Genomic DNA, 23,558 nt, shown 5'->3' with positions numbered 1-23,558 from the left:
TCCCTGTGCCTCAAAATATTGAATAAATTGAGACCGACTAACCTATAAAAGTGTGGTCAGATTTTTTAGGAGTGAAACAAAGGCAATATTCGTTTTCAGCACCTCAAGAAACCCTTAAATACGAATTTTCGAAAAAATCTGAAAATCAAATTTTTTAGTCCAAACTTTTCGCTCTACATCAGCCTTTGATTTCCCCATTGCAATTATCATATTAACATTCTCTTAATTCGTTGTCACTTTGTTAATATAAGGAAGTCATTTTATCACAGACAGTTCTCGATCAACATTGTGCTTACATTAAGCTCACATGCATACATTATACAAAACCTAACAATGTAAGATCTATCATGTAGATGATTCTCAAGCAACTGACTCCTTCGAGTCAGACTGAAATGGCTTACCAGGATCAATATACATTTATTTATGTTGGTTCTTTATGTATATATTGAAATTTACAACTGTACATAATAATACATTTAGTAAATTTGATGTAAGTTTATAATGGAGTGATACAGGCGCATAGGGAAACTATCCATTGGTAGTATTCTAATAACGTTTTTATATTAGAAGGTCACCTGGCCATCTTCTTTTTAGGCGCCTCGGAGGATTATCAGGAGTGGATGAGGAAGCAAGATTAGAAACTAGTGGGTTTGGGTGGTTAGGGAGTTTATAATGGAAGGTATGATATCTGGTTAGATGTTGGTTCTGAAACGACCTCGGCAGACATTTCTTTTTTATGGATATGATGAATTAATTACTCAACAATGTGTTACTACTATTCTATTTGCTATCTAAGAGCCAACATTTTTACACTCAAATATATCTTTACGTAATTCTCAGGCATCTCTATTTCTTAATTGTAAGCTTACAAAAATTATTTCGATTAATTTATTATCTTCTTAGAACTCCCAGTAGGGTAAATACGTTCATGATTAAAAAAATATCATTGTGGTGGACAAATAAAAACTGAGTTATTTTAATGATTTTTGGAACTCTGTAATGTTTGCCAGCAATGAAGTTCTACAGTAACTTTTTCCACTAGTTTCCTTTCCTATAAGTCGGCCAGAACAGAAGAAAATAATAGGTTAATGTTTTAATGAGTTGGACAGTAAAACAACATTAAATGATTTTCTTAAGGTTTATTGCCGTGACATCTTTTTGGCCATGATTATGGGTGGTTTTTTCAAATTAACTATTTTTTAGTAGATTTCGCGTTCAATTTTTGCTTGATAGTCGATTCAACTGAAGAAGATTCAATCTTATTTTTTGTATATATACTATTTTAAGATGAGTTGTTTGTTGAAAATTACCTGTTATTTGAGAATTACCCATAAAAAAAATTGATTTATAATGATCCATTTTTCAATTAACTATTTATTTATTTATTTATTTTTTTTTTACAACAAATCTTATGTTTATTTCTAGAATGTATAGTAAATAGTAGCAAATTAAGACGGAAATTGTATTACCAGATCAATAAACCGCTGACCGATAGCTGAGAAGAGGAACATGTAGCTAACTTCGATGGTACATAATAAAATCGAAGCTATGGTTGTTCCGGGGAGTTCTTTTCCCTGCGAACATATAGTTGTGCAGTATGATTAAGATTAAAAAAAAGTATGACAGTGCTTGTTTACACGCTGATAGTGAATCTAAACTCGCAGTTCAACTTGGGGAATCAATGATAAAAACTACTAATTAAATAAAACAAATACCTAATACTATATAATCTAGGTAAATTAGGAAAAATATGGAAAGGTTTTGTTAAAGTCCTAATTTTCGACACTTCTAGTTTTTTAGATCATTAAACACGAATTTAAGGTTTTCTGAGGAAATGATTTCCGGGAACCTTGTTCTTGTTATGTAAACAACCTCAGAATGCTGGAACTTTTTTTTTTTTTGGTTTTCACCTATATCTCGTGAACTATCTACTTTTTCGAGAGATATTTCTTTACAAAATTTTCTACATTTAATGTCCGCAGAGGTATTCACAAAACTGTCACAGTCGCATGTTTAGAAGGTATTAGCTGTATTAGGGCTGACATCACTGTATACTCAGACAGTCAGCTCTTCACGGCTTATAATCTTCCAAGCTAAAGTCCACAGTGGCAAGATACTTCAAGTTACGTTCTTGCTTTAACAATCTCAAGCTTTCTAGACTTAAAAGACTCCTTAAGATTTGTGACGTAGTAGGTGATGAAATTTGCTGTCTATAAGAATGTTCTGCTGTGCATAGCAAGTTTTTGACCAGTATGCGTCACCTAAGCTACAACCTTCTGGAATCTAATTTAATTTTACTAGACTTTCTCCCTCCCTTTTTAAGTTCTCCAGTAGTACTATAACTTTAGAAACTCTTCCAGTAGAAGATATAATTTTAAGCATAAATTATATTTCATTTTCTACCAGCGTTTTAGAGCGTACTGTAGGAAAGCCACTTTTCGGCTCTTCCTGACAAACGCAAAACAAAGTAACTTCTGTCTATTCTGACCTGGGCATATCTAACAGAGAGAAATACTTTATTCATATATGCTGCCTAAATACATTAGGTTGCTATCTCACACAGCATACTTATCAATCCGTAATCGGACATATTTACATTACATATTCATGGTATAATCATAAAAAAAGATATACAATAATAGGATATAATAAACAATTTTTTTTTCACCACTACAGTTTCCTTTTACAATCCATTTCGGTCTGTATAACCAATACAAATGTTTCACTCACTCCCACTTTTCCCTCTCATTTCTGCTCAATTATTCAATTCACCCTATCAACAAATTCGCTCTCCGGAATTCACCCTCCTAGATCCTCTTCAGTGACCCGCTAAAAAAATTCAATATAATAATTTAAAATAATGCCAGTAAATTTAAAGTTGAACCATTTTTAGCAAAGGGGCTTGTTGAGGCTTCGCACACTTGTCTTGATTTACATTTTCAATAAAAATAAAATTTGTGATTTGTTTCAAGATATGCAGAATCCGAAAATAAAATAGAAATAAAAAAATATTTTTCATTTATTTAGGCTTGATATAATAATTTGAAACACTTTTTTATTGGTTCTTATAATTTCATTAAAACGATACATACATTTTCTCTGTTATTACTTACCGACCCAGTCGATACCAAGCTAAGAGCTATAACTATTGTTCCAGTGAAATAAGAACTGCCTATGGGTAGGGAAGCAATATCTTCAAATATTTTGAAGGCCCTGAAACATAAATGAAATACAGAAATTCTTATTTGATAAAATTATGCATAAATACCTTTGATATGTTTCCTACGATTCAATTACCGGTACCGTCGATTTAGGTGAGTTAGAGAAACAAAGAAGATGTACTAAGTTGTTTGATTTGTATTCTAAATAAATTTATAAATAAATAGTTTGATTACTTTATTACATACCCTGAAGACAGGAGTAGCTAGTAATAAATAATAATAAATGCATGTTAAGGGGTGGTTTTTATTTATCATGGAGATTAAACGTTAACATTTATCACTAAAGGCTTTTATTTTACTTCTGGGCAATAGATCAAACTCACTGAGGATTGAAACCATTTTTCAAACATATGTTGTGTTTAATTTATTAAATTTTATTTATTTTTTTAAATTGTGTAACAGTTTCTTTTTTTTATTTAATGAAAAGTTATTCCCTAAAAATATTGAGGTTTTGAACATGTTGATATTTTTTTTTCAATAAAAAGTTCGTTTTTAATAATAATCAGAAAATAATCAATCGAAGAATCGTTCAAAAGAACTGATTCAGCTCAAGGAGTGAATCATTGGGACTCGGCTCAGTTAAAATAATTTGAACTTCCTGGATAATTTTCTATTAAGGACTGCCTTTATCGCTGATGAATGAAACTCAGCTCAAGGGAGCCTTTAAAATTACAGCTGATTCAAAATCTAGCCGTTTCAAAGTCCTTATTTTTTTTAATAATTATAATGTCAAATACCTACTGAGGTTGTAAGTACTCTACCGTTAAATTGAATTGATACATATGTGTTATTGATTGAACCAATGTGTGAAATTGATATTACATTAATGAGCCCAGAACTAAATACAAATAATTCATGTTTCAGAAAAATTAGATAAGAAGAAAGAACTATCTCCAAAATTGTGATTATAATTGATAAAATGTCGACAAGATTATTTATAATTAGGTATTAGTTTATGGATTTACTGAAAAGTGACTAGTAAAAACATAAGTTAAAACCAAAAACTGTTTGGTTTGCTTTATTTTGGCCATTAACTGAACCAAAAAAATTCAAGGTCGTTACAAAAATGTTGTGCATAGGTTTTTTCTCAACGGTGAATCTACTTGTCATTTACTCATCAAAATATAGGACATCATTCTACTAGAAGTTGATTTTGATGGTGATACCAGTCTTTGATTTTCGAGGGGAATAACCCCTCCATCCTAATTTGACATCCTCGTTGTTTTTGCTAGTGTTGGCCTTTCAACAAATGGACCATCGTGCGAAAATACCATAGCCAGATGGTGGAACGTCAGAGTCGTATGGAAAGTGGGCAAGATGCAAACACCATCCCTTTCTGAGAATTTTTTCTCCACAAATCTTTTAGAATATAGGTTTATTCCGATTGACCAAGCAAGTCTTTTAAGAGTCTCTATTAACAATCGATATAATCTTTCAAGTTGTTTACATTAAAGCTCTAAGTTTTGAGCCTTACCACCTTGAACCAGCTTATAGTGCAAAAACACTTTCATAATTCCACCATATACAAAGCATAATCTTGAAGGTGTTATAATGTTGTTCCCAGAATTGGACAGCCTGATCAAAAAAGCTGCCTTTTTGTATTACACCAGTGGTTTGCTACCAATATGAGTTAGAACTCAGCTGAAAATTGAACCAAGTGCCACACTACAGCCAACTTGGTGCTAGGGGTGGTCCCTCTCAGAAAATATTTGAAAGTTAGATGGCTTAAAATTTTTTTCTGAGTCACTTTTATTGTGCATTTACCTCTAAGCACTCAAACATCAGGAAAGATAACAAAATTGTTCTAATAAAAAATTAGGTTCCTCCCGCGGTCCATCTTAAGGCTCTCACGTACCTCCTGTTATAAATCACTGGATTACAGTTTATACTGTACAAATTAACTCGGTTGTTGCATTATGCTAATGATTGCTAATGATCCTGCCACATCTTCGGAAAAATTAATTAAACGAAAAGAAAGGCAGACAGTTTGTATACATCAATAAAGGATTTATCGGAGTAAATAATGATGTTTACTTCATTGCCTATATTAGTATGTCAAGTATGAAGCAAACTGGTGGATTTAATGTCAGCAATAAATTAATGTACAAAGATGTTTGTAACGTCATATTATATTAATGTTCCTAAAAATACCACACTATAAATATTAATTACTGGTATAATAAAATATAAAGAAGTTATTGAAATAATATTATTAATTTTAATACTTTAGTATAACTTGGTGGTGCTCGACATTCTTTCTCAGGCAATTAGTGTAACAATAAGCATAACGACTGTCATATCGAAGCGATTTCACACTTTTACGATTCATTCGTCGGAATTTCCTTGAATATAGGTGCTCTATTCGGCTTTCGATGTTATCCAAAGAGTTGTTCAAGAGCTCCAGTTGCAAGCATATGTTCTCAGAAATGTTAATGAAAAGTAAACCTCCGACACCGATGACAGCGGATAAGACGAATCCGTGTGCCATTTGTCCAAATATTGCGAAGTAGAAACCAAAACCGTCGCCCACGTAATATGGATGCTTCAAGTAAGGGAGAGGAAGGTGGTAGTCAAACATCGGAGCGTTTCTGTTGAAATCAAAAGTGCCTGCCTTATAGTCTACGATTGGCGAGATGATCATGACGACTCCAGTAGTCAAGACCGCTCCGAACGGAATAAGAGTCAATCGGCGACGCTCCGTTTTCATAGTAGAACGCAGGAGTTCTTCCCCGATAACACCAGGTTCTTGATAGTCGTAAAAATCATAAGAAAGCAACTTATGGAGGCGGAACATACTGGAATTCTTCCATATAAAGTTTCCTATTACGATGAGGGAGATTTGGTTTAGGAGACAGAAGTGGACATTTTGGCTGAAAAGGACCATGTTGAAACCATAGGCGACGATAGTAGATTTTATAAGAATTACCAATTCATGAACTAGTATCAAAATGTAGATCAACAGTTGAATTATGCTGAGAATGCGGATTCTCCCGTCCATATTTGGGTAGATACAGGATATTTGTAGGAGATGATAGTAGTGCTTGCGAATATAGGCATCTACTAATCTATTAGCCTCAGATTTTTCGTCCTGTTGCCACATATTCTCTACCGAACAAACTGCACAATACTGATTCTACACCATGCACTGACATGCAAAGTGAATTTCGTATGAGACCTTTTCAGAAAAGTTTTCTTATACATACATTCATCTCTGTAATAAATTAGTAGATTCCTTTATTATAACACATTCAGCACGCCATTTATGATATTACGGAAAGTTTCAACTCCATCATGTTTTAATAACTATTGGCCGTAGTGTTTAAATTCATATTTTAGTCAAATTATTTCGGCTCTCTAAAAATACGTAAAAAAGGCTTAAATTTTTTTTTCATGGACTAAATATTAATCAAGGGTATTTATTATTAGAGCGCTTAGATTCCTTCATACGTGGTGTGTGTGCTTATATACACGAAAATGGAGCGGATTAGCTCAGTGTGTAAAGCACTCTGCTATCTACTCCAAGGACCCAGGTACCCGTATCTGTTTGTGGCAGATTTGTTCTGTTACTATACTTTATTATTGGGTTTGAGAGCCCTCCGGAGTCCACCCAGACTCTCTGGGAACACTTTAAAAACATGTGGCGTTTGAGCGTGATCATAAACAAATCTTGCACAACCGTTGTTCAAGAAACTACTTCCTTACAAAGTACTGAACACCTGACCCTTCATGGGATGTAGTAGTATAGATTTTATTTTATTTATTCTTGTTTTTTATAAATATACGAAATAGAAAAAAAAACATATATAAAGAAAATTTAAAAAAATAATCATAAAGATTAAGTTAGAAAAAAATATTTCAACATTTCAAAAAAAAAAATTTCAATTAAAAAAATAAGTAGATAGCTAAGCTAAATAATTATGAAATAAGCTGATTCGGAAGATGATACAATTAAACTTAAGTAAAATATTATTTGAACGTATCCATAACTATATTCATATGTATTCTCCCTCAAGAATTCTGAACCGAGTTTTACCCCCACACCCCATAGGTAGATGGCAAAGCTAGACTATACAGGAGATCTCAGCATCTCCCACTGATCGGAAGCCAATACTTCGGGACGGGAAGTTTGGTGGGAAGGAGGGGTTTACGCACTGCACTGGGATGCAACAAAAAGTTTTACTATTTTTATTGCAAAACAACAGACGGTTATACAATTTATTTTTTTCGTAATAAAAAGTGCATAAAAGTTATTTTAGAAATTCCATTGTCTTCTGTGTGTTAATTGCTACTATAATTCTATTCGGTTTATAAGTTGCAAACTTCAACTAACAATATGTAATCTTGAATGTTAGGGTTAAAAATTATGTTAAGCAGAATATCATTAAGGCTAAAAATACTTGCTTGTTTGAAGGTGTTTACACCACAATAAGCATTTTTATATATATACTAATAATAATAAAACATCAAAATTGGTTATATGTATATTGCATTTTTTTATCATTTCGGTGTGTTCATCGGCCTCTTTCGATCTTGTTATCTTCCCCCCAGTAATTATATAAAACTAAGTTAATATTGTAAATGACGTTAAACAAGATGAAGTCCTGAAGAACAAAAATGATCTCAAGGAAGAAACAGCTTCGGAAATCAGAATTTTAAATAAAGTATTATAAATAATTTCAAGAGTTGTACATTTGTAAAAAAAAAATTGTATAGTGACTAAGGTAAAGGATAATACATAAATATATATATTTTTGCCCAACCTCACGTTGCTACATATCATGAGAGTTAGGTGTGAGTTGCTTCTGTAGACTGACGGGCCTCACAACTTGTGGTAAGAGGGATAAACATGGTTTTTAGTGATGAGTAGTCACCTTTTCTTAAATCTCATAACAGGGGCCGTAGTTGATAGTGATAAGGTGCCACCTTATCAACTTGGATAAGAAGTTACCCCAAATCGACTCCGGCTTGAGAGTGTTGAAATTCATTTCATAGTGGACCATCGGAATAAATCTCTTTTACGAGAGTAGTATATTTATAACATAACCTATGGTATAACCTCCCGTTTACCAGAAATGGGTAGGTAGTGGGAAAGCAATAAAATTCTTAAAGCCATTCTGGCTAATGTACATACATAGGAGATGCAAACGCAAAGATTGGGAGAGAAGAACTATATTATCCAATGATCGGTAAAGACAGTTTGCATGAGTATAATAACGATAATGGAATACGATTAATTATCCTTCCCATATTGAAAAACCTGATAATCAAAAGTAACGGGATTCAAACGTAAGGATATTCACAAATATACTTGGACATCACCGGATTCGCAAACGCGTAATCAAATCGATCATGTCATAGTATAACATATACGTCAAAATAGTATAATTAACATGAGATCCTATCGAGGGGCAGAAACTTTCACGAACTAGTAATCGTGAAAATTCGACAAAAACTTAATATAAAAAAGAGAAATGAAAACAGTTCCCCTCCTGAAAATTCCGATCTGGAGAATTTAAAAATCCCTTTAATTCTAAATCAATTATTACTCTAAATAAAAAATAGATTTGAAGGCTTAGAACCTTTAGATGAGACACAAAGACATTGAGAAGTTATGGGTAGGTATCAGAGATAATATTGAAGAGGTCGGTAATTTGTGTCTCGGAAAAAGGGAAAATAATAAGAATAAAACCTGGTTTGATGAAGAGAGTCGTAAAATGCGCAAACAAAGAAAAGCCACTAAGTTAAAAACTCTCAATAATCTTAGCGAAAACAACGTTACTTACTTCCGGGCCTCAAAGAATGAGACCTGTAAATTCCTCAGAATAAAAAAAAAAAGAATATCTCAAAAAACAAATAATAAAGATAGAAAATTGAAAATAACGTAAAAGAAATGTACAAAGATATTAACCGATTGCGAAAATTCCGCTTTGTAGTGATGGAAATAAGAAATAAAAATAATAATGCATTAGCTAATCCGGCAGATATATTGAATGTGTTTAAGAAACACTTTGGCAGTATTCTGAATGCGGAAAATAATTGTCAATCTCCTCTGACCGAATACCAGAGTGCTGAACCGTGGATAGAAGAACCGAGTCAGGAGGAAGTCGAAATGGCCATCGCAAAATTAAAACCTCATAAAGCAGCGGGAACTGAGAATATTCCTAACGAACTAATCAAGGCAGGTAGTGAAATTGGAGTTTCTAAAATACACCTTTTGGTTAAAAAGATCTGGGAAATTGAGGAGATGCCTGAGAAATGGAAGGAGTTCAAATTTATTCATGTTCACAAAAAGGGGCCGACGACGGATTGTAATAACTATCGAGGAATTTTACTCTTTCCAGTATGTTATAAAGTATTTACGCTAATCCTAACTAGTCGAATCACAGAATATGCTGAAGAAATTATGGGAGACTACCAATGTGTTTTTAGTCGAAATCGTTCAACTATTGACCAAATTTTTTCACTAAGGCAAATGTAGTAGCGAAAATTGGAATACAACGGGGTAGTTCACCCGAAAGGCTTACGATTCTATTGACCGCCAGAAACTGTATAATATTCTGATTAAACAGGGAATAGCAGAGAATTTAATAAATCTCGTACGGATGTGCATGACCGAAACGTTAAATAAGGTACGAATCGGTAATAGTTAAGCTGAGGAATTCCAGGTCCGATCGGGTTTAAGACAAGGCCATTCTTTATCACCTATTTTATTTAATCTAGCACTAGAATACGTCTTTAAAAGTGTGATGAATACCGAAAAGGGTTTAACTTTGGGTAATGTACCGGTGCGTGGGTATGTTGGTAATTTGATATTATTGGGTGAGGACAAGGAACCTATAGAACTAAATACAACCGCATTAATAAACTCCAGTAAGGAACTAGATAAATGAATAAATAAAATTGAAGTATATATGGATAAAACAAAGAAACGCAAGCAATTTTGGTGAAATAGATATTGGAGGAAATATATAGGAAGAACAGGTAAATAGGTTTAACTATTTAGGTTCTAAGGTAACTTGAAAAAAACAAATTGATGAGGAAATAAAAGCGAGGTTGAAGGCGGGAAATGCTTGTTATTTTTCAATTTCGAAACTACGTAGTTCACACCTTCTATCCAAAAACTTAAAAGTTAGAATTTACAAAACTATTATCCTTCCCACTGTTCTTTATGAATGCGAGACGTGGCTTCTTACACTAAGGGATGAACAGCGCCTTAAGGTTTTCGAAAATAAAGTATTACGTAAAGTATTCGGACCGAAAAAGGATGAATTAATGGGAGAATTTAGAAGACTACACAAGACAAAATTAAAGGACCTACACTTTCACACTTGACCTTCTATCATATCACATTAACTTTTCTTCTCACCTTGAAATTTAAATTCAAAAACTCTGAGCATTTGGAGCCTAATTTGCTATAATCATTTTTTTTTTAAACACACCCTTTAACATTAGAGTTAATGCAGAGCCTGTTGCATAAGGATAACCGAATTCCCGGCAATCTTAGCAGAGCTGAGAGAGTGGCTTGGTTTCGGCTAGTAACAGGACATGACCTGCTCAAAAACACCTCCATCGAATTGGCATCGTAGATTCCCCGAAATGTCCTCTATGCAACATGGGAGACATGGATGGAGATCATCTTTTAACGTGTATTGGTCTAGAAGATGTTGAGCAGGATGCGGACCAACTAAGAAGAAGAGTAAAATTGTATTGGACTGCGAGAGGGAAAATGGCGTAATAGCCCACTTCCTGTGGCGTAGGAAAAAATAAATATTAGAGTTGAAGCAGCATTTGAAAACATTGAACAACATGGGTTGTATGGTCTTATTTTTATGGCTGCCAGTTCATTGTGGGATCACCGGGAATGAAAAGGCAGACTAGCTATAAAGACAGATCAAATCATAACATCATTAACATGCAATGATGTTCTTTCTTGGTTAAAAGAAATTGGATGGCAAGAGTGGTACGACGAATGGTTCATCACGCGAGACAACAAGTTGGTCCAACAAACGGTGAAACGTCCAACCAGAAACTTGAATCTGCTGCGGAGAGAAGATGTTGTATTAAACCGTCGAAACACTTAAATAAATAAATAAATAAAAAAAAAGGGACTTACACCTGGTAAATATAATTCTTCAAGTTATAGCATTGCGGCGTATAAGATGGGCGTGTTAAGTTAAAGTTGTAGGGCTTAGTAACGAGCGGGTCCCTAAAATGTTAATTAATACTGAACCGACGGGTAGACCGAAACGTAGATGGGGGGATTGCATTAAAACTTATTTAATATAATTGGGTTTGGAGGGGCATCACTGGAAGGATTTATGTAGACAGCGATTGGTGGTATCGGCATCGAACCTTCGGGTTCGTTGAGCCTTCTTTATTATTATGATTTGAGACAATGTTTGTATAGAAATATTGTAGCTTAAATTACGTTCTATAAATACTTTTATGTAATAATTATTATAGTATTGCCAACAAATATTTGGTAACTGGTTTGGCGTTGAAGACTGTATATAAAATATCAATGACAACGGTTTTTATTTATGACAATTAAGACGAATAAAAGTTCAATCGAGTTAAATTCGTTTTATACGCTGCCTCAAAGGCCAATCTCTGTTACTAGTATTGATGTATCTTTCTGAAAGTGAAGAATATGGGTCGTGTTATAGTGAATAACTTGGCCCTATATCAATACCAAATTTATGTGTGCTTTTAAAAATAAATCTAAATTTGACTTGAGTGATTTATTTAGATTTTTGTGTGTATTTATGTTCAATTCGTTATGTGGTGACGCTTTTATTGAAAAATTTCAATCGGAGTCTTATAGCTACTCATTGTCAATATTTTATAGCAGATTAAAGAATCTAGAGTATTCGTAATGGTATGTATTTATTTTTGTAATTAAAGTTATGTAAACTCAGTTGTCATTACGTTAAACGCTTTCGAATTTTTTTTCTCTATTCGTTTATCATTAAGTTAATTAGCTTATGAATATTGTTTACTAAAGTTTCATTTTAGTTATTATTTACTCAAGATAAATTGTAGTCATTGGCAAAATTAGTTTATAAATAAACGTGCGTTACAAGGATTGTTTCTTTAAGTCAAATTAATTGAATTCACTTATATTTTATAACGTAATCATGAAAAATATAATATTTATATGAAGAAGATCAATGTAGAGTTGAAATTCGTCAAGCTATTAATGGTTTCGTGTCAGTTGTTTTCGCGAGACTTATCATAATATTAATTATAAAAATGGGACAGACTTTGAATATATGAGATTATTCTTGGAATTGCGGGAGATCCGCAAGCCCCCCCTCTATAGTGACGACATGGGGCGATAAGTTGGCTTTGGTTAGGTTACCATCCAGTCCTAGCCGGGCGTTAGAGCTCTCTTCCAGCCTTCCTCGGTTTGTGTCAAATATCTCCCAAATCTACATCCTCCTTCCCCCATTTTAGTTTACTTCTCGATATTTTGTGTATCACCATACATTTCATCATGGATCAGCCTTCGATCTTCGTTTTACCTCTGTGTACAACCGGCGACATGGCTAACAATTGGAGGAAATTTAAGAGAAATTACGAAGCTTTCATCAGTGCTTACTATGACTTCGCCTCTGACGAGAAAAAAATTGCTATACTACTTCATGCAGGAGGCGACATCATCAACGATGTCTTCGACTCCTTACTCTTGACTAAGCGTGAGAAAAGGATCCTCGAGAATGTAATTGCTGCATTTGATGATTATTTTTTACCGTCCACGACACAAGAGCGACATTCGTTTTTCAGCAGAAAGCAACTTCCTGGCGAATCTTACCGACATTTTCTGGCGACCCTACAATTTTTGAGCAATTCTTGCGATTTCGGGAATTTGAGAGAGAGTCTTGTTAAAGATATGTTCATTAGCGGTGTGAGCGAAAAATCTGTACGTGACGTTTTGCTCCGAACGACCACCACTGATCTCGACTCTGTATTAGAAATATGCCGTACAATGGAAGTAATCAACGATCAGATACGGCATTTCAAGAAGAAACGTGATAAAATGAAATGGCTCAAGTTTTTGAAGAAGGTGACCTCTGCCCGCGCTGTGTCTCCTCTGAAAGGTACTCAGTTCTTTCAAAATACAGTCAAACATGCGTGCCCTTTTCGAGTTTGTCCACATTTTAGAAACTCTAAAAACGTTAAATCGAAGCGTAGAACTGGAACTGTTACTTTTGCCGACGTACCTGAGCTCATCCCGTTTCGCTATAGTGACGTGGAGGATTCTCCGATCCCTGCGTACCGGACTGCTACCAATTTGCAACCTTACTATTCCAGCAATGCCAGTTTATCATCTTATGAAAACATTCCGAGTTATGAGGACATATGTGAGTATTTACAAGAAACGACCACGGAGGCTCTCGTTCATCAAGAAGATAAACCAACGGGGAATGACGTTGATGAGTGCCAAGAAGAAATCGATTTTGAAGATCGGGATCTCATATCTGATCAACTTCGTGATAATATTGATTGCGCTCTTATGAATGGATGTTTGTCCGATTATCCCATCATTTCGGAACTTCTTTTTGATCCTGGAGAACTGAAGGCTCGTCTTCGTTTATTGGAACAAGGGTATGATGCAGATGAGGACAGTTCTGTAGATGGTAAGTAACTGTGGAGTACATATGCAGTTATGTGCTAAATTATATTTAGCTCATTTCCTTATTAAAAATCCAATCGACTTTTTGGAATAAAAAAAATTACAAATGGATATATGAATTTTAACATGACATTTCGATGTTAAGGGAGATCTGGTGTTGTAGCATGTAATAAATTTGGAATTTTCACTTCCATAAAGGCTGGAAATGTTATATTTTGTTGAAATTATTCAATATGATTTTTAAAATAATAAATTTAAGCAATTATGTAGTAGAACCATTAAATCCCGCGCTTTTTTGACCCATTTCGGTCATAATAAAACATTAACAAAAAATATGTATTATTAATTAATGATTATTTGAAATTGTCACCTATCTTTTTTGGCATATTCACTTCAACTTTTACTAGAAGAAACATGCCGACATATATGACTTACCAACTTTGGAAACTTGTATTCAATACTTATTATTTATCCTGATTTTTTAATTTTACCTTTTTTTTTAATACTTACTAGTCATTTGTTTGTTTATCTGTCAATAGCAATACTTACATAAATCTATTTCTTAAAATAACATATTTATTTTTCGGTAAATGTGTCTCTAGTAATACATTATTTAAAAAATAGTATCATGTATTAATATCATATTATGTTATATGAATGTTTGTATTCATGGTTCATTACTATACGACAATGTAATTTTAAATATTAAAGAACTGTGTGTCTTAAAACGTGTGAATTAAAAGTTTACAAAGGTTCCTACTGTTTCCATTTTTATTCTATTTTTTTAATGATTTATTTTTCTACAGTTTTTTTTTTTTTAAATATTTTTAATATTAGAATATTAACACGAACAGTTAGTATGCAATTCGAATTTTGGATTAAGAATTATTTACAGTGGACTCCAGCAACAAATTAATATGAATTAATTATGTTGTGAGATTTCATAAAACAGCACTATAAAAATAATATATATTAGATAGAACAGATATATTATAAAGAAATAATAGATTTAGTTGAAAATCCATAACAGTTATATTAAATCTTGATAAATCAATATATTTTTGCTTTAATTAGCTACTATACAATTTAAGTTTTAAAATAATAATAATTGCTACAGAATTTATATTACATGAATAGAATTCCACTTTGATAGAAGAGAATAAGATATAATTTTGAGACTAAAAAATAACAAAAACTAAATAGCATTTGACCTGTAGAGTCGTGGGACAATGCGCAAGAACTGTTGGTCTTAAAACATTTGAGATAAGAGTATTCAATGGATTCCACTGATTCTCTTCCCCTTTGACTTTTTGTTTTTAATACTTTATTTTATTCCAGCTCTTTTTTTAATTCGTTTTATTTATTGCCGACCACTGGATCTGAGAAAAAAACTTTTAAAATTTAGTAGTATTTATGAAGAAGAAAATAAGACTAAATCCAAATCAACCAAACCCATTCAAATAGAATATACAAACAGTTGTTTGTTTTTTTGTAACCTAACGGACACTGTTAATTGTCCCTATCATAATTTATTCTCTACATACAAATACAGAGTATTGGTTTGAAATATTAGTGATATAACGAAACAAACTTAATAAAAATAAGTTTATTAAGTATCAGGAAGAAAACATTGTTTTTTTTACAAATCGACATGAAAAGGCAGGGAGGTAATTCTAACTGTCCAACTCTAATATTATACCTATAAATCTTCTCCTTGAAGAAGTTTGTCATATTTATTTATTTTATGCCTGTTGTTATCTCTAAATGTTGTTGTTATCTCTTTTGTTCTATAGCCCTGATGAAGACCTGAAACTCAGGTCGAAACGTCGGCATAAAATAAATAAATATGGTTTTGTTTATTTATGTTGTTCTTTGCTGACCGCACCCCCCCCCCCACCGACAAACTTCTTCAAGCATTAATCTACGGTCAACTATCTACACCTCATTATAAATCTTCTCATTTGAAACCCCAAAGTCGCTTATTGATGAAGGAAACAGTACACATCTTACTAATGCATATTTTCCAAGAGCAGAAGACGTCGGAGAAATTACATGCAAGTTAGAGGAAGGTCATTTTGAACAGGAAGGTACCCTTGAGGATTTTATTTTACTATAAATTCAGTATCAATTCAGTCTCTTTATACAGTGATACAGTTATTTTTGATCCAAATGTTGACAATTTTGGTAGATAGCTTCATCGCTTTATAGCTGAGGTAAATGTTGCTAGGACGTATCTTGGACAGTGTCGTGAAAGCATCAATCCAATTCTGCATGAATTGGTGGGTCGATGCCATGTTTGTGGAAGTCTCCTCAAAATATTCTCCCGTGGGAGCGCAAAGTTGTTCCATGTACTAACTTCGCATTGATGTGGACTTTACAAACTTTTCGAATACACACCCAGACAACTAGTAGTTCTAAAGACCACCTTTTGATTCACCTAACCGACACACTAATGCGGCTTTCATTGTACGCTAAACTCTTTCAATGGTATTCGTTTGAGTGTTGTTGCTGTTAGTCGAATGAAGTTCAATTCCCAATATTCTCGCAATGCACTTAAAAAGTTCAGAGAGAAAATTGAGACCTGGATCAGTTTATAGGACAATAAGTTTCAATCTCTGCCCCCAAAAAACATTTCAGAAGAGGATTCTGCGTTATAGGTAATACTTCCAACCATCGGTCAATGCTAATTAATAAATAAATGATTTATTTTGAAGGTTGTTGAGGGCTCATTAGATCTATGTGAACATATATAAAACGTGAATTAGGTTTTCCGACCTTGTGTGTTGTGTTTTACGTGTCATTTGCACATCGAACTACATTAATAGTTCGAAAATATCAATATTAATATATTTTTGAGCCACCCTCCCTGTCATTATGTGTTAATTATTATTTCAGTAAAAGCGCGATATTAAACCTATAAATTGTGTCAATTCTTACCATCAGTTAAAATTGCTTGATCGTTTGCAATAGTAAAATGTTTGAAAAAATGAAATATCCGTTTTATAACATCGGCTCTCATAAATTTTCACCATTTTTCAAGTTTTATCTATTTCTTGTTTAAAACTGTTAAATTTTTGGTTGAATTTTCTCCGATATTTTCTGACATTATGGCCATTTTCCCCTTTTATACCCTGAATCGTATCTTCACTTCACATCTAGCTTGGAACTGAAACTAGGGGACTATCGGCTGGGTTTTCAGTCTAATAGGTTTAACATTAATTAAATATTCACCTTTAGGCAGATCTCTAAGAAGACGAAGATATATCAGCAGATTGCATGCTTGTTATTATTTTTAAAGTAGAAATTGTTATTAGTAATTAACTCATACTGGCCTTATATAAACTGAGTTTTAGTGAAGTAATATGATTTTTTGTTTTTTTATGACCTTCATGGTCATTTCTGGTGTACGGAGAGGAGTAGGGGATTATCTGCGAGGAACCAACCTATTCTTAACATGGTGCGGAGTCAAGTTTTTGTGGGACCGCCACAGAAATAAAAGTCGACCAACCAGGCCGGATCCGACCGCAGCCTCTGCATTTCCAAAGTTGGAAAGAACTACGCCTCTACTCCCCGCCTACATACAGCTCCCACTAACATGATTAGTGTAATCGAAAGTGGCGCATAATATCTTTTAAGTCAAATTTGGAATAACAAAGTATTTTGGAAGAAAAACTATGAAAAAGAGACTCCACCCTCTCCTGTTTAACATTGTTTTACTAATGATTGGCAATTGAGCTGAATCACTGAATCAGGATTTATGTGTAATATAATTTAGCAAAATTATAAAATTAATCATATGATGTAGTAAAAATTGGGAAATCCCATCAGACCATAAAAATGATGTTTAAAGTGCCATATATAAAATCAAAGAAGATATTTTTTTACATATTGATCAGAATAATACCAAGATTCTGATATGGTATTGAAAAAAATGGTTTCTCATAGGGTGAATCACTAAGCACCCAACTTTGAATTAGTTTGTTTAGTTTCCTCGGTTGCCTTACAAACAATGATTTTTATTAGTAATAAGAAGATGTGATCTTAATTCATCTATCATTTAGCCACTAGCAGGCCTGTCAAACTCTATGCTTCCGGTCTGCAATATCCTTTTAAGTTCAGTGATCAACAGAGAATTTTTATGCAATTCCATATTTTGTTCTAATGCATTTTTTAAGCAACTCTTAAAATATCTTTAAGAACTAGCATACTCACGATAAATGCACATAATTGTAAATTTAGATGGTTTTAATAAATTAAAAATAAATTTTTTTTTAAATTTATTTATTGATATTTACAACTGTATAAAAAATACAACAAGTAAATTTGATCATAATGACATAATGATATGCTACAGGATGTTGAGAAACTACCCAGTAGTAGAACTCTAAAAACAGTTTACAATATAAGGTCACGAGGCCATCTTCTTTTCAGGCGCCTTGGAGGATTGCCAGGAATGGAAGAGGAAGCAAGGTTAGAAACTAGTGGGTTTGGGTGGTTAGGGAGTTTATTATGAAAGGAATAATAAAAATAAAATAAAATTCATCATTTGAAATGAAAATCCACATTACAATCTTAGGTTCATTTTTAATTAAAAACAATAGAAAATCAATGAAATAATGCTAGAATTTAATTATTACATAAATTCTTGGAATATAATTTTCACTTTCTATATTTTGAAGCGGTAATATTTATTATTATTTAAAAATAGACGTTGTCTTCAAATTTAAAATCTTTGATCAAGAAATTGAATTGAAATTTTGACTTTGAAATAGATGAAGCTATACCCAAGAGCAGAAAACTGTCTATCATGAATTGTGCAATACTGAGCTATAATCTCACTTTGACACCTATCTTAATCTGTTATCAGCTAAATACAAAAAATAAATCAGAAAACAAGATTGTTATTAGATGAATGTTTCAAATTATAAAAACAATTTAAAGGCAGAGTTGCGATTCATTTATCGTTTACTAGGGAAAGTAAAAGAAGAAAAAGATTTTTATGAAAAATTCAGGACTATTATGTAATAATAGAAATATTAATAAAATTTGTTGTGGGATGATTAATTTGTTCCGAGCGACGTTGATGGGAACATGATAATTTTAAATGCATATAAAGTGGCCCTATCACGTATTTTGATGATTAAGAAATAATAATTCATAATTGTAAAATATTTTGAACAATAAAAAATTAGGTTGTGTATTAGCAAATTCAGAAACACATCTTCTGATTAATCCTAATGTAAATTAATTTTTAAACACAATCTTATTACTAAGTTTCTGTTATGTTCATAGGTTAGTTTTTAAAAAGTGTTTAGATTATGTTTTTAAACATTTACATACAATATATATAATATTTTCAATTTCTTGAGACTGCTATTTATTTTTTCAAATAAATGAAATGGTATCCTTTTTAAGTCGCAACACTCTTAAGTATATCATCATTCAAACGTTTCGGCCATCCTCAAGGACAATCTTAAATTTATTTTTTTTAAATTTTATTTATTGATATTTACAACTGTATAAAAAATACAACAAGTAAATTTGATCATAATGATATGATACAGGATGTAGAGAAACTACCCAGTAGTAGAACTCTAAAAACAGTTTACAATATAAGGTCACGAGGCCATCTTCTTTTCAGGGGCCTCGGAGGATTGCCAGGAATGGAAGAGGAAGCAAGGTTAGAAACTAGTGGGTTTGGGTGGTTAGGGAGTTTATTATGGAAGGAATAATGTCAAGTTCGGGTTAGATCGGTTACATAAGGAACATTTAGGTCTTTATGGATGGTTTTATTAGTAACAAAATAAGGAGCATTGAAGATTTTACTAAGGATTTTGGTTTGTAAAGATTGAATACGACAGGAATTCGAAGGTTTAGTAGAGCCCCAAAGCTCAACTCATTCAAATAAACTCATTTACAAAGACCTTAACATCCCATTCGTTGCAGATTTGACCCAAAACAGATATGCGTCTTTTCATTTTAACGGACCTTCTAATTTAAATTAATGTTTGAAGTACCACTAATGGGTGGTTCCTTCCCAAGATTTTCAAGTGTATATGAAACATACTACATATTTACCTATTGTATTATTTTGTACAGTTGTAAATTACATTAAATAAATAATTAAAAAAAAAAATTTAATATTGTCCTTGAGGATGGATTGGCCAAACGTTGGACTGTTGATACAATTGTGTTGAAACTTAACAAGGATACAATTTTATTTATTTAAAAAAAAATTAAAATAATTATTTTTGACACATTTACGTTCGTAATATTTCTTATTTGTAAAGATTTGATTATTTTCATATGCGTTTGTTTAATTTTTAGTTCTTTATCAAGTTTTTCTGCTTTGTTGCCCATTAAAGTTTTAATAAAAAACTTTTCTTTTTTTCATCGTACACATCTTTAGTTTTTTCATAATAGATGACATCTTCACTTGTCTGATGGAATCTCGGTTATCTTCCGGTACAGCTTCCGCAGTCATTGCCTTGCAATTGATTTGTATAATGGTCGATAAGTTCATTTTATTACGCTTATCAACAGTTTAATAAGTAGTTATCGTGTAGCTGAGCGGATAATGTCAGCTTTACATAATTTATTGTAGTATTATTGAGATTTATTTAACGATGATTCACTTATTATCTCAATAGAAGCTATTAAAATAGTTATAAAGACACTTTTAGGAATTTACTTCTAATTATAGATCGCGAACTCATCAAGAATATATAGGATAATGAATTCTGTTGAGCTATTAAATATAATTTATGTCATTTTTCTTTTTTTAGTTTGTATTTCTTCATTTATAATTATATTCCGGTTTTAATTTTAAGCGCCCCATACAGAGTGTAAATACTAACAAAATGCTACGTTTTAAAATTTAATTTGATTTCAATTTTTGATCTTACTTATTGTTTAATTATTTATTTATTTTTCCCATTAAATGTGGTATAAAAGGATACGTTCATCATCCTTATTACTTTAAGTATTATGAACATAATATTACGTGATTGTTATATTTATTAATAAAAATACTGTCAACTTGTACGCCAAAATAATATCAACCAATTCTGATAATTTTTAAATAATAATAAACTGATAATTGATAATAAATAATAAATATAAATAATAATAACTGATAATAAATAATAATAACTGATAATAATAAACTGATAATTTACCTTTTGAGTTTCAGCCACGTTATTGGACCCAGAGGATCCTGACAAGTGTAAATTATGTAACACTTAAAAAACATTTTATAAATCTTCTGAAATTAATTAGTACTATAATTTAAATTTAAATATAATCATTCAAATTTTATGTTTTAGTAAAATTCAATAGTTTCCGTCGTTCCCTGGTGTCTTAGTGGGGCGGGTCCGGTCGGGAAGGATAACCTTTTTTTATGTTATGATCTCCACCTGTGAGATTGTATTATGATTGTGACATGTAGTCATCGACCAACCTCCTCGCTATAATTAGTTTGAAAAGTCAAATAAGTAATATTACCACGGAGGGCGGGAATGGTGGGTTTCACGCCGTTTTCCAATTTCAGGGACTTTTGAAATATTGCTCGATTTAACTATCTTAAAGTCTCGTCTTCTCATTTTAAGCAAATATTTTAAAATTGATGTATAACCTATACTCTCTGAGGAATTAATAATGATTAGAGAAAATTCATGGATTTGTTTGTTTTGATTCGTCTTATTGAATCGTTAGTGAAAAAATCGATGCCAATCTTGTGACCAAGTTCAATGTGACTAGCTAGTTTTTTTGTATGTATGTATATATATATATACTTAACTTGTACATTCAGTTTTAAGAAATGAACTCATTATAAAATGGAAGGAAAAAAATGTTTTTTAATAAGATTGTATTCATAATATTTCCAGTTATATAAAAAAAAGAATTCTTTTAGCTTTTTGAAATATTCACTTAAAAATAAAATAAAATCTTTAAAAGCCAAATTCTCAAATATTACATTTTCAACTTATGATAGTTCTTGTATCTTCTCTAATGAATTCACAGAAAGTAAATATGGCAGTGGAGAATCCCGTGTTTGGTAATATCGGATATAAAATGTTTGAACTAAGACTAATAAAACAAACATTAGTGAATCACTCATCACTCATTGTTCTGCTTCTCACTTATTTGTTGTGATTTGTATCTATTTATTTTTTAATGTGACGTATAATAGCCTAAAATGGTTTTTTATAACTAATCTTTTTTTTTATTATAAATAAGATCCTTTTTGGGATTATAAATTATTTCTGTTTAATTTTACAGGGTGCCATTTTTATAATTTTTCAGTATACCGAAAATATCCTTCTAAATATTTTTTCAGAACCAAAATTATAATCTACAATCAGTAAAATGATATTTGTATATCATACAGTAATTTAATGTAATTATGGCTATCTAAGCTGGTCTAGTTTAGATAGAAACGGTTTCCATTTGAATATTAAATTTTTAAAATTAGAATTTTTTATATTTGCTGTTTTGCTATATGTTCGTTTGTTTCATGATGTGATTTTTTTTTTTTTTAAATAATGGTAACGTTTGGAAGCTATTAATTAATAGCTTTTTAAAAAACATCATTTCATAAAAATGTACTGAAATATCAGTAGTTAGCTCATTAATTTTGAGAAATCTATATCTCAGAAACTATGTTACATATAGATATCTATTAGCACTCAAATTAAAGCTAGTTTAATGGAATCTAAAGTAGTTTATGAAATTTATTTTCGTAGGAGTAGTGATGAATGATAGTGATGAGTGATAATGAACTTTGCTAAAATAAATAGATTTATAGTTGTTCGGATAAATTTTCATTCGTCAAATTTACATTCATATGTGAATATTATAAAAGCTACTACCCCTACAAAGGTAAGTGTCATAAACTACTTTATATTAAGTTGAATTTCCTTTATTTTGAGTTTTGGCAGACATATGTGCGTCTTATGGGTCTAGAGATATATTTTTCAAAAATCCAACATTTTATAAGAACAAATAGAAATTAACATTTAGTGAGTTTATTTTGTTAAATATCATAAAAACCACTAATCATTCAAAGGTAAACATTATTAACTATGTTATAGTTACATTACGTCCAACGGTTTCTGAAATAAAGTTTTTCATAAATCAAACTTATTGTCCGAACAACTATAAATCAATTTATTTTGCCATATATCATGAAAACTACTATTCCTACGAAGGTAAAGGTCATGAACAACATTTTAGTACATTGACCTAGCTTTTATTTGATTGCTAATAGGCATCTGTACGTCACATAGTTCCTGAGATATATATTTCTCAAAATAAATTAACTAACTACTGATATTTCAGTACATTTTTATGAAATGGTGTTTTTTAAAAAGCTATATCTCGAGAACTATTGAACGTAAATAGCTCTATTAGGGCTAATATTTCAGCAAATTTACTCTTCTGTAAAGAATAGTGTTCTTTTAGATTTTCTAGTGTTGGTAGTTTTAAGATTGAGAGCTCTGAATAAAAAAATAATTATTTTTAACGTTTTGAAACAGCCGCTATTTTTTATTCTTCCTGCCTATTTTGACTATTTATTATACATAGTTTTCAATCAAGGAATCAAAAATTGGGGTGAAATAACTGTCTTTTTTCTACTCTTGGGCTCTTGTACTATTAGAACCACTCCTCTTTGCTGTATAGTTGTGAATCTATCTCGTCTT

General features: G+C 31.8%; 2 protein-coding genes across 2 annotated transcripts in view; one reads left to right on the top strand and one right to left on the bottom strand.

Annotated features, from left to right (window-relative positions):
* The window catches only part of LOC136796281 (odorant receptor 49a-like), an 8,330-nt gene extending 2,009 nt beyond the window's left edge, over positions 1-6,321 (bottom strand). Inside the window, exons 1-3 of the mRNA XM_067049569.1 lie at positions 5,447-6,321; positions 3,114-3,213; positions 1,470-1,574 (exon numbers count right to left, since the gene is read on the bottom strand). Of these exons, the coding sequence (XP_066905670.1) occupies positions 1,470-1,574; positions 3,114-3,213; positions 5,447-6,321 (1,080 nt within the window). The remainder of the gene's footprint in view (positions 1-1,469; positions 1,575-3,113; positions 3,214-5,446) is intronic.
* Positions 1-23,558, top strand: part of LOC106681635 (ankyrin repeat and SAM domain-containing protein 1A) — a gene marked incomplete at its 5' end in the record, with an annotated part of 95,805 nt that overhangs the window by 50,394 nt on the left and 21,853 nt on the right. The gene's annotated exons all lie outside the window — the stretch shown is intronic.

The sequence above is a fragment of the Halyomorpha halys genome, unplaced genomic scaffold (genome assembly GCF_000696795.3).
Source record: "Halyomorpha halys isolate HHAL.00 unplaced genomic scaffold, Hhal_1.1 Scaffold354.1, whole genome shotgun sequence".
NCBI lineage: Eukaryota > Metazoa > Arthropoda > Insecta > Hemiptera > Pentatomidae > Halyomorpha > Halyomorpha halys.
This window is presented reverse-complemented; position numbering and strand designations above follow the sequence as displayed.